Source organism: Coccinella septempunctata, chromosome 4 (assembly GCF_907165205.1).
Source record: "Coccinella septempunctata chromosome 4, icCocSept1.1, whole genome shotgun sequence".
NCBI lineage: Eukaryota > Metazoa > Arthropoda > Insecta > Coleoptera > Coccinellidae > Coccinella > Coccinella septempunctata.
Genome location: NC_058192.1, coordinates 4,504,610 through 4,520,466, shown reverse-complemented (window position 1 = coordinate 4,520,466; position 15,857 = coordinate 4,504,610). Strand labels below are relative to the sequence as shown.

General features: G+C 35.3%; 1 protein-coding gene across 1 annotated transcript; it reads left to right on the top strand.

The window, feature by feature from the left end:
* Positions 1–149: 149 nt before the first annotated feature.
* Positions 150–6,098, top strand: LOC123312031 (peroxisome biogenesis factor 1). Its single transcript, XM_044896205.1, is given in 16 exon segments — positions 150–292; positions 348–569; positions 620–734; positions 947–1,060; positions 1,115–1,936; positions 2,166–2,430; positions 2,486–2,618; positions 2,620–2,652; positions 2,721–2,868; positions 2,931–3,100; positions 3,163–3,362; positions 3,414–3,473; positions 3,599–3,785; positions 4,061–4,234; positions 5,785–5,888; positions 5,951–6,098. Coding segments are annotated over 16 exon segments (2,907 nt in total). The 5' UTR covers positions 150–199; the 3' UTR covers positions 6,018–6,098.
* The last annotated feature ends 9,759 nt before the right edge of the window (positions 6,099–15,857 follow it).

Here is a 15,857-nt window from a genome sequence, read left to right as displayed (position 1 = left end):
TATGTATCGAATTTCTTCATTCTACCAAAATTGAATATACGTTTCTTGGAGATTTTTAATCAATGCTGAAATCATTATTCTCATAGAATAACAATAGGTTTTTTTTTCGGTAGATCTAATGAACGCAGTGTTCACATAAACACATAACCTCAAACGTCAAACAGTGATATAACCTCAAAATTGCCAAAATTTGTTTATAATGTTGGAAAAATTATTATTGGTTCGATATATGAATATTAGAAATAACTTCTGCTTTTTAGACTCTAATTTAACTAAAGAAGTGGGTTTTAACGTGAGTCTACTTAATGTAATATGTTTCTTGTAATGATTGTATCATCCAACCATAGGCTACGGTCAAGCTCACAGATGAAGAAAATAGAGAATTTTTCTTCTCAGTTAGTCCCCAAATACAGAATATTGAAGAAGGCTTTATAGGAATCAATTCAGTGTTTGCGAAATTATTAAATATAAAAGAAAATAGTTCTCTTTTATTGGCAAATATAGGACCGGTAACAAAAGTAACCAGTTTTACCATTCACCCATTGAGATTTGATGACTTCCACGTCTTGGTAACGAAAGTAATCAATTTGTGATCTGTTTGTTATTATTTGAGTTATAGGATTTACTGAAAAATGAAGTTGAAAATTGTGTCTTGAACCAAACTAGTGTTGTGGGGTGTAATCAAGAGCTCCTCATTTGGATTGGGGAAAATTTGAATATTCCCGTGAAAATAGGTAAGCTTAACGCTTTTTGTATTGACATCCAACATATTGAAATATTCCTTTCCTCATCTACTATAAATATCTATGAAAATTATGAGATTCTGATTCTGAATGACTGTGAAATGATAATTTGGTAATTGTCAGATGAAATTTTAGGTTTTCTTGAAAATACTCTATTTCTTCCACATCAGTTTTGAACAACTATATGCAATTTTTTCTTTCAGTTTCTGTAGAACCATCGTCTCCAGGAATACTCCATAACTTAACCGAATTAATCATTCTACCATACATGAAAAAAACAGAAGTAGTACAAACTAAAAGTAATATTCCTCTAATAGGTAAACCTAAACCACACAAAATTTTTCTCAAATGCTGATGATTAAATATTTTAGATGAAATTCCACTCAAAACACTCTCCTTTAATATGGTGAATTTACCAGAAAAACTAACTGAGAGAGAAAAACTAATAGAGAACAAAATCAAAACATATTTCAATAGGAAAGAACATTATAAGGGGAGATTGGTTCCTTGTTATCGTTTAGAAGTTTATCCTAAATCATTATGTTCACATGAATTCAATATACTTATACATAAAAAAACAGCACCTCTGACATGGAGAAAATATGATAGCTTTGAACATCCAATTTTCTGTTCACTGAGTATCATCAATAATTCCAATGCTAAAACCCTGTTTGTTAGGGTTTACATTGTTGAAGAAATACCAGAGGAGACCATTGGATTCAATAATATTTTTGTTAATGAATATTTATTTAAAATCCTCAAATGTGATCTAGGAACTGCTGTTTTACTTGAGCCCTTAGCAATAAAAGATATTTCTAACGAAATAGAAGTACATGCTATGCATGATAGAAAAGATCTGAAAAGTATGCTACAGGATTACCTTGCTGATAAATGCAAATCTCTTTCATTGGTTCTCAATGCTGATATCCCAATAGAGTTAGGAAATGGTATTGTCTGCAGTCTGAAATTCAAACCTCATTACAACAAATACTGTATTATTGACCCTGAATTTTTGAGAACTTGTAAGTATTCTTTTGAGGATGATCCTATACAGAGACTTCCTGCTTGTGAGAAAACAGAAAATATTGATTTTATTGAAACATCAAATAACTGCAATATAATACATGATATTGTAGAGAATATAAAACATAATATGGAGAACAATGAGGGAATGGGATGTTATCTGATAACTGGTAATTAGTTATTAAGTAATATACTTTTTGCATTACTTGAGCTGTAGTTCTAAGTTCGAACAAAATTCAGGTTTTTATGTTTCTTGATTATTATTATTATCGTACATTTTGTTATTCTTTCATCACTTTTAATTTTTGTTGATGGCAAAAAAACGATTCATTTTAGTATTTTAATTCCAATGAGCTAGCTGCCCTAATAAATATTGAAATTTACTGTTCTTTAATGCAGGAAATATTGGAACTGGAAAGTCAAAAATTGTTGAACACATCAAGAATTTGCTTTGTAAATCACCATGCTTTTTATACTCTGAAATAATTGAAAGTAAGTCATTCAAAGGAAAAACTATAGATTCCTTACATAAAGTTTTTACCACCATTTTGGAAAATTTGGCTGCTCATGAACCTTCAATACTTTTTATTGATGACTTACATATTTTATGTAAAAATGTAGAGGACAATGATGTCCAATTGCAAAATGCTTTATATTATGACAGGTAATGCTCAAAAGTAAATACAATCTTCATTTGTATATCATTTTACAAATTTCAGAATATCAGAAATGATATATCTACTGCTTATTTCTGTTATCAAGAATTATGCCATAGGAATTGTAGCAACTGCTAGTTCAGTTGATGAGCTGAATAATAATATTCATCATACAAGAGGAACTTATTTATTTGGGAAATATAATATATAATATTGATGAATTGACTAAGGTATAATAGAAAGCTCATTCTTATTTCCCATTATTCTTCATATGATATTCAAAGAGTCAACTTTTCAGGATGACAGAAGGAATATTCTGAAATATTTCTTCAAAGATCATCATTGTGAGTGTGACTTTGATTTTTTGTCCCAAAAAACTGAAGGATATGTCTTCCAAGACTTATATGACTTGGGACAAAGAACAATATTTCAGTCTGTAAAAAATGGTGAGTTGCTGTAGGTACATATTCAAAACTTCTCTCCTAATGAAGTCAATATTGTACCTTAGATAATGACAAAATTCAAGAAGAGCATTTTGAAAGAGCTCTATCCCAAATGGTTATTTTGTCACATAGTAATATCAAGCTCCACTCTCCTGGGGAAAAAGATTTTTCAAATGTGGGAGGCCTTACTGATGTTAAAAAAATCTTAAGTGAATGTTTAATGTGGCCACTGAAGGTATATTGATTATTTGGTTGAAGTTAGAACATAGGAGTGAAGTTGACTGGAAATTATTTCAGTATCCCAATTTGTTTAACTCTGCTCCACTCCGCTTGCAATCTGGTCTTTTGCTTTATGGGCCACCAGGTACAGGAAAAACGTTATTGGCAGGTGCTGCTGCCAAGGAATATGGAGTAAGGTTGATCTCCATAAAGGGTCCAGAATTACTTTCCAAGTACATTGGTGCTAGTGAACAAGCAGTGAGGGATATTTTTCTGCAGTACGTAAGTTGCATTGAATTTTCCCGTTTTTTCAACGAAATATATTTCAGAGCCCAAAGTGCCAAGCCCTGTATATTGTTTTTTGATGAATTTGACAGCTTAGCACCAAGGTGAGTGAACATAACAATGAAAGATGAGTAAATATCATATAAAATGTATTAAATTTAATCAGCATCTTTCTATTTTCATATTCAATATTTTTGAATGTATGTTTTACTGTTTCATTCCATTTCAGACGAGGCCATGACAGTACAGGGGTAACAGATCGTGTCGTTAATCAGCTATTAACACAAATGGATGGTGTAGAATCGTTGAGTGGTGTTTTTGTACTGGCAGCTACCTCAAGACCTGATTTGCTCGACCCTGCACTTTTAAGACCGGGCCGTTTAGATAAACAGATTTATTGTCAGCTTCCTGATAAGGTTAGTTTTGATCCATTTTCTCGATTTTTTTCGACTATACAACTTACATATTATAACGGTAAGTTTTTCTCTTTTTATGTAGATTCTATTGAATTAATTCATGTTCTCAACTGGAAAATTGCAATAATTGGGCAAACCCAATAAACTAAACAATGGCAGCTTAGTTTCTCTGATCTGAGTGCGCCAATGGACAATTCAAGTTGTGGAATGCAATATGTAAAGAAAAGGAAATTCTGTCTTACCAATACCCAGACTTTATAAGATCTTTTTTTCAGGATTCCCGACTCGATATCCTCAAAGTCCTATCGAAGTCCCTGAAACTATGTGAAGATGTGAACTTAGAAGAAGTAGCTGAAAACACAGACGGTTATTCGGGTGCCGACTTACAATCAGTCCTCTACAATGCCCAATTATCGACCATGGAGCATTTGATGTCGGAAGACAACACGGTGAGGCGTCTTTATCTCAATCTTAATGTCTGCAAAGAGCTCTCTGTCTATGCGGCTGATCGAATCTGATACCATAATGTGCGCGCTTGGTTGTTTAATCACTCTCGTGAGGCAGATAATGAACTTGATGACAGTAGAGGTATTATTATCATAGTTTGTCATTATCATTATCACCTGCGAATAATGCGGAGGGGATGAAACACAATGGAAAGGGGCTAATGCGGAGGTTGGGATTTGAAGCGTCTTTATTTATAAAAGTTTATAATTGCGGAACTGAAAGAGAACCATCAGCTTTATCGAAATGCACTAGATATCACGATGTTATTTTTTCTGCGGCTATAATACAGCAGCGTTTTTATTCGACAATGTAGTCATTTTCGATTTCATTACCTAATCAAATGCAGTGGAGTCATTACCGAACTGGTTTGTTTCATGAAACAAGGCCCTTTTTGACAAAAAAAAAATTCGTCTCCGATTTCAGAACTGATTGATATTTTAATTCATGCCCTTATATATTGAAACCAGGAATCAATTTCGCATTTCCCGTTTACGTTGTTCTTATAAATCTGGCCAACAATTATTATCGACTAAACAACTATACACCAAGTCTTTGGGAGAAATAATTACATGAAATAATTGGGAAACCTCACAACTGTTTCACTCCAAGCAAAAGGGCAATACCGGCGAAGCATTGCCCTATATTGAAAAGATTAATTATGTTTGATTTCAAAACGGAAGTGTTCGGATCATGGGCGCCGGTAGAGGGAGGGAGCTGGAAAAAACTAGAAAAATGTTCGTCTCTGTTTTCGATAAATTCTAAAAGTAAAAACATCGGCATAATGATGTTTATTGATGATCTATTTGTCAGACCGAGATATTTTTGAATTGGGATTGCCTTGCTGGTGCTAAGCGATCTTTGTTCATTGACCCCCTTGGGAATTAATCACTGCGGACGCCCATGGTCTCGGGTATGTTGGTATAGAAACTTGTAGCGATTCCTTTGAACTTACACTCGAACAATGAGTGCTCAACTGGTTCTGTTTCATTACATGTCGACAGAGGAGAAGCTGTTCCTATGTTTACTTATGAAAGACAATTGCTCTCAGGTATTGAATACCGCTTTGTAGAATTCCAATTGTCTACTTCCTTGAATTGATGCGATGCTAGAAATTGAATAATTTCAGTGTAATGATTCGTTTATTGTTGAATACACGAATTGGTGCAATTGGAATGTTTCCTTGTGATGCAAAGTGAACATAATCAGGTATCTGATCAAAATATGCTACTAGAAGCAGATATTCGTGAAATAAATTGATGGTAGGTTAGTTCGTCTTACATATAGGGCATATCCTACCAAAATCCACCTATATGTGAATATAGGAAGTACCAAAAAGAGTTCCTTATGAGCATGTCGAAACATATCCATCTACCGCTACTTTTTCCTACTACTCATAATATTCTGAAACAGATACTTCGTGAACGTGATTCCATGTAATGAAATAAACGATGCATTAAGAAATTTCTCCATAACTATCCTCTTTTTTCTGCAGATCACGGAGGAATTGAAAGCTATTACACAGGAGGTATTGATGGTATCCCTTCTAAAAACAAGACCATCACTAACCAAAGAGGAAAAGCAAAAATATTCTTTAATGTAAGTTTCGTTTACCATACTTATTTTTCATCATCTTGTTGTACAAGAATGTACTGTTTCAGATATTCCAAATTTCAAGGGAAAGACGTCGACTTTTTGAAACCAGGTACTAAAGCAAGTTTAGCCTAGATTCATGGTTGATCAGAGGAAATATTGTTGTTGATTGTTATATTTTTACAGATTTATTGATAATAAAACGGAAATTGGTTATTTGTTGTTTTTGTTTTCGAAGAATTGATACCCTGAATAATTTTTCTGCAGACTCCCCCCCAGCCCTTCAAAGTGAACTCGAAAATGAAAAATGGAAAAACAAAAAAACTTATTTTCTCCAAAACAGGGTCCGATATTCGAAAGTTTGGTATGAAAATATAGGTTTTCGAACCCGCTGAATCTATTGCGATCAATTTCGAGAGCCTATCTCCCTTCGTTTAGATTTTCATCTTGGAAATGGCATTTTTCAAAAATTGCAATTTTCAATCTGCGATATCTCCTGTTATATTCGTCTGATCCAATTGGGATTTCCGGTTATATAATCAGCGTTGCCTAGGCTCCCACCCTAGCACAAAAACTCGATTTCGAAAATCTCGATTTTTTGGTCAAAAATGAGCAAGGGGTTAGACCCCCCTAAAATCACCTATTTGCTACTCTGTCTAAAAATCAGGATGTTCTATTACTGTCCTAGGATAAGGAGTGCACAGAACTTGTTCCGAAGATTCTAGAAAATCAAACAGTTGATGATTCGATAGAGAATTGCTTTCTAGAGAGCCCTTCAAAGTGAACTCGAAAATGAAAAATGGAAAAACAAAAAAACTTATTTTCTCCAAAACAGGGTCCGATATTCGAAAGTTTGGTATGAAAATATAGGTTTTCGAACCCGCTGAATCTATTGCGATTAATTTCGAGAGCCTATCTCCCTTCGTTTAGATTTTCATCTTGGAAATGGCATTTTTCAAAAATTGCAATTTTCAATCTGCGATATCTCCTGTTATATTCGTCTGATCCAATTGGGATTTCCGGTTATATAATCAGCGTTGCCTAGGCTCCCACCGTAGTACCAAAACTCGATTTCGAAAATCTCGATTTTTTTGGTCAAAAATGAGCAAGGGGTTAGACCCCCCTAAAATCACCTATTTGCTACTCTGTCTAAAAATCAGGATGTTCTATTACTGTCCTAGGATAAGGAGTGCACAGAACTTGTTCCGAAGATTCTAGAAAATCAAACAGTTGATGATTCGTTAGAGGACTGATCTCTAGAGAGCCCTTCAAAGTGAACTCGAAAATGAAAAATGGAAAAACAAAAAAACTTATTTTCTCCAAAACAGGGTCCGATATTCGAAAGTTTGGTATGAAAATATAGGTTTTCGAACCCGCTGAATCTATTGCGATCAATTTCGAGAGCCTATCTCCCTTCGTTTAAATTTTCATCTTGGAAATGGCATTTTTCAAAAATTGCAATTTTCAATCTGCGATATCTCCTGTTATATTCGTCTGATCCAATTGGGATTTCCGGTTATATAATCAGCGTTGCCTAGGCTCCCACCGTAGTACAAAAACTCGATTTCGAAAATCTCGATTTTTTTGGTCAAAAATGAGCAAGGGGTTAGACCCCCCTAAAATCACCTATTTGCTACTCTGTCTAAAAATCAGGATGTTCTTTTACTGTCCTAGGATAAGGAGTGCACAGAACTTGTTCTGAAGATTCTAGAAAATCAAACAGTTGATGATTCGATAGAGAATTGCTCTCTAGAGAGCCCTTCAAAGTGAACTCGAAAATGAAAAATGGAAAAACAAAAAAACTTATTTTCTCCAAAACAGGGTCCGATATTCGAAAGTTTGGTATGAAAATATAGGTTTTCGAACCCGCTGAATCTATTGCGATCAATTTCTGGAGCCTATCTCCCTTCGTTTAGATTTTCATCTGTGAAATGGCATTTTTCAAAAATTGCAATTTTCAATCTGCGATATCTTCTGTTATATTCGTCTGATCCAATTGGGATTTCCGGTTATATAATCAGCGTTGCCTAGGCTCCCACCGTAGTACAAAAACTCGATTTCGAAAATCTCGATTTTTTTGGTCAAAAATGAGCAAGGGGTTAGACCCCCCTAAAATCACCTATTTGCTACTCTGTCTAAAAATCAGGATGTTCTATTACTGTCCTAGGATAAGGAGTGCACAGAACTTGTTCTGAAGATTCTAGAAAATCAAACAGTTGATGATTCGATAGAGAATTGCTCTCTAGAGAGCCCTTCAAAGTGAACTCGAAAATGAAAAATGGAAAAACAAAAAAACTTATTTTCTCCAAAACAGGGTCCGATATTCGAAAGTTTGGTATGAAAATATAGGTTTTCGAACCCGCTGAATCTATTGCGATCAATTTCTGGAGCCTATCTCCCTTCGTTTAGATTTTCATCTGTGAAATGGCATTTTTCAAAAATTGCAATTTTCAATCTGCGATATCTTCTGTTATATTCGTCTGATCCAATTGGGATTTCCGGTTATATAATCAGCGTTGCCTAGGCTCCCACCGTAGTACAAAAACTCGATTTCGAAAATCTCGATTTTTTTGGTCAAAAATGAGCAAGGGGTTAGACCCCCCTAAAATCACCTATTTGCTACTCTGTCTAAAAATCAGGATGTTCTATTACTGTCCTAGGATGAGGAGTGCACAGAACTTGTTCTGACGATTCTAGAAAATCCAACAGTTGATGATTCGATAGAGAATTGCTCTCTAGAGAGCCCTTCAAAGTGAACTCGAAAATGAAAAATGGAAAAACAAAAAAACTTATTTTCTCCAAAACAGGGTCCGATATTCGAAAGTTTGGTATGAAAATATAGGTTTTCGAACCCGCTGAATCTATTGCGATCAATTTCGAGCGCCTATCTCCCTTCGTTTAGATTTTCATCTTGGAAATGGCATTTTTCAAAAATTGCAATTTTCAATCTGCGATATCTCCTGTTATATTCGTCTGATCCAATTGGGATTTCCGGTTATATAATCAGCGTTGCCTAGGCTCCCACCGTAGTACAAAAACTCGATTTCGAAAATCTCGATTTTTTTGGTCAAAAATGAGCAAGGGGTTAGACCCCCCTAAAATCACCTATTTGCTACTCTGTCTAAAAATCAGGATGTTCTATTACTGTCCTAGGATAAGGAGTGCACAGAACTTGTTCTGAAGATTCTAGAAAATCAAACAGTTGATGATTCGATAGAGAATTGCTCTCTAGAGAGCCCTTCAAAGTGAACTCGAAAATGAAAAATGGAAAAACAAAAAAACTTATTTTCTCCAAAACAGGGTCCGATATTCGAATGTTTGGTATGAAAATATAGGTTTTCGAACCCGCTGAATCTATTGCGATTAATTTCGAGAGCCTATCTCCTTTCGTTTAGATTTTCATCTTGGAAATGGCATTTTTCAAAAATTGCAATTTTCAATCTGCGATATCTCCGGTTATATTCGTCTGATCCAATTGGGATTTCCGGTTATATAATCAGCGTTGCCTAGGCTCCCACCGTAGTACAGAAACTCGATTTCGAAAATCTCGATTTTTTTGGTCAAAAATGAGCAAGGGGTTAGACCCCCTAAAATCACCTATTTGCTACTCTGTCTAAAAATCAGGATGTTCTATTACTGTCCTAGGATAAGGAGTGCACAGAACTTGTTCTGAAGATTCTAGAAAATCAAACAGTTGATGATTCGTTAGAGAATTGCTCTCTAGAGAGCCCTTCAAAGTGAACTCGAAAATGAAAAATGGAAAAACAAAAAAACTTATTTTCTCTAAAACAGGGTCCGATATTCGAAAGTTTGGTATGAAAATATAGGTTTTCGAACCCGCTGAATCTATTGCGATCAATTTCGAGAGCCTATATCCCTTCGTTTAGATTTTCATCTTGGAAATGGCATTTTTCAAAAATTGCAATTTTCAATCTGCGATATCTCCTGTTATATTCGTCTGATCCAATTGGGATTTCCGGTTATATAATCAGCGTTGCCTAGGCTCCCACCGTAGTACAAAAACTCGATTTCGAAAATCTCGATTTTTTTGGTCAAAAATGAGCAAGGGGTTAGACCCCCCTAAAATCACCTATTTGCTACTCTGTCTAAAAATCAGGATGTTCTATTACTGTCCTAGGATAAGGAGTGCACAGAACTTGTTCTGAAGATTCTAGAAAATCAAACAGTTGATGATTCGATAGAGAATTGCTCTCTAGAGAGCCCTTCAAAGTGAACTGGAAAATGAAAAATGGAAAAACAAAAAAACTTATTTTCTCTAAAACAGGGTCCGATATTCGAAAGTTTGGTATGAAAATATAGGTTTTCGAACCCGCTGAATCTATTGCGATCAATTTCGAGAGCCTATCTCCCTTCGTTTAGATTTTCATCTTGGAAATGGCATTTTTCAAAAATTGCAATTTTCAATCTGCGATATCTCCTGTTATATTCGTCTGATCCAATTGGGATTTCCGGTTATATAATCAGCGTTGCCTAGGCTCCCACCGTAGTACAAAAACTCGATTTCGAAAATCTCGATTTTTCTGGTCATAAATGAGCAAGGGGTTAGACCCCCCTAAAATCACCTATTTGCTACTCTGTCTAAAAATCAGGATGTTCTATTACTGTCCTAGGATAAGGAGTGCACAGAACTTGTTCCGAAGATTCTAGAAAATCAAACAGTTGATGATTCGATAGAGAATTGCTTTCTAGAGAGCCCTTCAAAGTGAACTCGAAAATGAAAAATGGAAAAACAAAAAAACTTATTTTCTCCAAAACAGGGTCCGATATTCGAAAGTTTGGTATGAAAATATAGGTTTTCGAACCCGCTGAATCTATTGCGATCAATTTCGAGAGCCTATCTCCCTTCGTTTAAATTTTCATCTTGGAAATGGCATTTTTCAAAAATTGCAATTTTCAATCTGCGATATCTCCTGTTATATTCGTCTGATCCAATTGGGATTTCCGGTTATATAATCAGCGTTGCCTAGGCTCCCACCGTAGTACAAAAACTCGATTTCGAAAATCTCGATTTTTTTGGTCAAAAATGAGCAAGGGGTTAGACCCCCCTAATATCACCTATTTGCTACTCTGTCTAAAAATCAGGATGTTCTATTACTGTCCTAGGATGAGGAGTGCACAGAACTTGTTCTGAAGATTCTAGAAAATCCAACAGTTGATGATTCAATAGAGAATTGCTCTCTAGAGAGCCCTTCAAAGTGAACTCGAAAATGAAAAATGGAAAAACAAAAAAAAATATTTTCTCCAAAACAGGGTCCGATATTCGAAAGTTTGGTATGAAAATATAGGTTTTCGAACCCGCTGAATCTATTGCGATCAATTTCGAAAGCCTATATCCCTTCGTTTAGATTTTCATCTTGGAAATGGCATTTTTCAAAAATTGCAATTTTCAATCTGCGATATCTCCTGTTATATTCGTCTGATCCAATTGGGATTTCCGGTTATATAATCAGCGTTGCCTAGGCTCCCACCCTAGCACAAAAACTCGATTTCGAAAATCTCGATTTTTTGGTCAAAAATGAGCAAGGGGTTAGACCCCCCTAAAATCACCTATTTGCTACTCTGTCTAAAAATCAGGATGTTCTATTACTGTCCTAGGATAAGGAGTGCACAGAACTTGTTCCGAAGATTCTAGAAAATCAAACAGTTGATGATTCGATAGAGAATTGCTTTCTAGAGAGCCCTTCAAAGTGAACTCGAAAATGAAAAATGGAAAAACAAAAAAACTTATTTTCTCCAAAACAGGGTCCGATATTCGAAAGTTTGGTATGAAAATATAGGTTTTCGAACCCGCTGAATCTATTGCGATTAATTTCGAGAGCCTATCTCCCTTCGTTTAGATTTTCATCTTGGAAATGGCATTTTTCAAAAATTGCAATTTTCAATCTGCGATATCTCCTGTTATATTCGTCTGATCCAATTGGGATTTCCGGTTATATAATCAGCGTTGCCTAGGCTCCCACCGTAGTACCAAAACTCGATTTCGAAAATCTCGATTTTTTTGGTCAAAAATGAGCAAGGGGTTAGACCCCCCTAAAATCACCTATTTGCTACTCTGTCTAAAAATCAGGATGTTCTATTACTGTCCTAGGATAAGGAGTGCACAGAACTTGTTCCGAAGATTCTAGAAAATCAAACAGTTGATGATTCGTTAGAGGACTGATCTCTAGAGAGCCCTTCAAAGTGAACTCGAAAATGAAAAATGGAAAAACAAAAAAACTTATTTTCTCCAAAACAGGGTCCGATATTCGAAAGTTTGGTATGAAAATATAGGTTTTCGAACCCGCTGAATCTATTGCGATCAATTTCGAGAGCCTATCTCCCTTCGTTTAAATTTTCATCTTGGAAATGGCATTTTTCAAAAATTGCAATTTTCAATCTGCGATATCTCCTGTTATATTCGTCTGATCCAATTGGGATTTCCGGTTATATAATCAGCGTTGCCTAGGCTCCCACCGTAGTACAAAAACTCGATTTCGAAAATCTCGATTTTTTTGGTCAAAAATGAGCAAGGGGTTAGACCCCCCTAATATCACCTATTTGCTACTCTGTCTAAAAATCAGGATGTTCTATTACTGTCCTAGGATGAGGAGTGCACAGAACTTGTTCTGAAGATTCTAGAAAATCCAACAGTTGATGATTCAATAGAGAATTGCTCTCTAGAGAGCCCTTCAAAGTGAACTCGAAAATGAAAAATGGAAAAACAAAAAAAAATATTTTCTCCAAAACAGGGTCCGATATTCGAAAGTTTGGTATGAAAATATAGGTTTTCGAACCCGCTGAATCTATTGCGATCAATTTCGAAAGCCTATCTCCCTTCGTTTAGATTTTCATCTCGGAAATGGCATTTTTCAAAAATTGCAAATTTCAAACTTCGATATCTCCTGTTATATTCCTCCGATCCGATTGAGATCTCCGGTTCTATAATCAGCATTGGCAAGTCTCTTATCCTAGCACAAAAACTTTCGAAATTCTCGTTTTTTTTTTGGTGAAAAATTAGCAATTGTGTTAGTCCCCTCAAAATCACTAGTTGTAGTGAAATCATTAACAGGATACTTCGGAAAGAAGGAAGGCCGATTCTTCATGTTTTCTCTTATAAAAAATGAATCCTCCCAATAAATATGAGAAGTTTCTTTTAATGGATCCCAATCAATTCTAAGAAGTTAATTCAGGGTTTCCGTGAATGAGTCCGGGGAAGGAAACAGAAACCTTCTGGCATCAATTCTAGTTTTGCCCCCAGCACCACCTCGTTCACATTGAAATTTCCATCAGGGACAATTTTCAACGTAACAACGTTACGGCACAGTTGACGACTCCCTAATCGCTCGCCTGAAACAATTTAAATAGGAGCGAAAACAATTTCCATACCTACGCGATGTTTCACGCTTGTTTTCATCAGAAAATCATTTTCGGCGGAAACTGAGGCTTCGAAAAGAATATCGGTAGGGTTTGTGGAGATTTGGAGTTGAGGAATAGAGCAGCCTTTCATATTTGTACATCTTATAACAAAAATAAAGACATCCTGATAGAGTTCAAAATACAGACGCATCTTTTGTAATATTTTGGTAATCGTAGTAGTGTTGTACGCTATACCTACTTACAGTAGAAGGATGACCAATTTTGGATAATTCTGTATCACTCTCTTAGGTTGATTTCAGTAAATTTATATGAAATGACCTACAATACCTACACCTACAATATGTAGGTGGAGCAAATGCATTGTTAATCACAAAGCCATTACTGTGTTATGCATATTGTAATGGAGGTTATTATCTTGCAATTAGTGGGATGTTATATTGAGTATCATGATTGAATATCCACGTTAAATGCTGGCCGATTGGAACATGGATGCTTCAAGTGTCCAGTCAGTATGTATAGGGTGTTCTACCTTAGGCGTTTTCCTCCATAACGCATCTTGTTCATTTGAGAAAAGCAAAAAATACAACCTATGTGTATTGTTACGCCCTTTTGAAGAGTCAAACCGAATCATTGATGAGAAATGAGTATTACGCATCCCCTTCCTTCTTGTATCACTCCAGTAAAAACTTATAATCAATGTTTCATTTCACCCGCAAGAGAGCTGACAGAACCAAAAACCATTTCTGTCAGTTATTGTTTGAGTATTCAATATCGAACTTGGAAATGTTCAGGAAAATGTATCATTGCCACACACAATCAATAGTTCACCAGCTGCAACATATATATGGGGTTCTGCACTCCAATTGTCCCATTCTGCTTTCTTTTCATTACGTTTCAATATTTGGTTCGAAAACACAGTTCTGACTACTTTATTATTTGTGGAAGTACTCGAAGCTTTCGTTCGATTGTGTGAAACTTTCGCGACAAATGTGGGAAATGCAGAAACATAATACTTCTTCGAGAAGTTTAATCAATAAAGGAGGACAACTCGCCACTAGGATTCTTTATTCCTTCTGGCAGCAAAGTTCGATTTCTTAACGAAAATGATTCGAATTTTACAGATATGATAACGTATTTATTGAATTTCAGGGGTGAATTTTCTACACCTTGCAATTATAGGGATACACCACCAAATTTTTCTACTGGTTACTTCTTCTGTTTCAGAAATGAAAAAACAACCATTTTACAGTAATATAAGTTACGAAAAAAATCGAGAATAATTGAGAAGATACCTCTAAGTCTAGGGAGTAGAAAATGCTCCCTATTGGACAAAACCTCACTCAATTAAACACTTACCTCAGGGTCTGAACCACAAAAGAACAAAAATACACCCCGCACTCGGAATTCCAAACGGCATCCCTGTTCATTTCATTGAGCGAACATTGAAATATAATCGAATAAACATGCATATTCATGGCGCTAGTTATCCCTCATTCATGAAACTTCCAAAGAAGTTTTGAAAACCTTCCTGATGAAAGAATGTGTACGCTGAAAAAGAGCAATAAAGAGGCACGAATTGCAGGCTCCAAATTAGATGGTATTGAAGAATTCATTTCGGAATCGCGAAAATGCCGCTTACATTTTTTCGATTGTAAAGTGTGAAACTAATTGTTGAATGACAGCGGTACCCAAACTTGAGCCAATCCATACGAAAATGGTTAGGTTCAAAATTGAATCTTTTTCCTTTGAACATTGATCGAAAGTATCTGAGTCCCATATTTTTCTCCATGAAAAGTGTTTCGGACATTCCATACTCAGAATTAAGGAATTCAAAAATTTATTTTAAAAATTTTGTGAAATAGGTTATTTAGACATCAATTGAAATTAGGTTATTGATGCAAAAAGCAAGCAGAGTAAAAAGCTCTGCCTTCCCTATATAAGTGACAAGTGTATTGACATTAAATTTTCTCACAGAATGAGCAAACGTATTTATTCTGAAGGGAATCTTTCTCTCAACAAAAACGAAGAGCAGGAAAAAAGCACTAAATAATTCAAAGATTTGATCAAATCTTACCGTAAAAGGCCAGACCAAAAATAATAAATAGTGGTGAATAGTTGGTGAATAATAATCTTGAAGGAGCATCATCTCACCACTGTACCAAAATCATCAGCTCATTTCTATAAGATATTGCGTCAACTATGCAAATCCCTCAAAAAAAATTCAAATAGATATTGTCGGAATCTTGCTCACTGACTAGAAAAATCTTTCTTGCATACTAAATATATCAAATCATGCTCCTTATATTCAATACATTTTCATTTCAAGCAAAAACAAACGTCCGAACCAAAATTAACTCTTATATGATAACAGGAATAGCACAAATCTTTTTTTTTCACAGTGTCATGAAAAAATCAAGTTTTTCTCAACTGAACTCCATTTTCTTGAGAATTCTATGATTCGTTTGGCGGTTTACGGCAAACATTTTGGCAGCCACTGTGCACGTGTACTGTAACGATTGTGCCTCAGCTCGTATAAAAGTTTTCACGAGTTTACTTTTAATTTTCTTATGAACTAAACGAATTTTCACAGCTAATCGA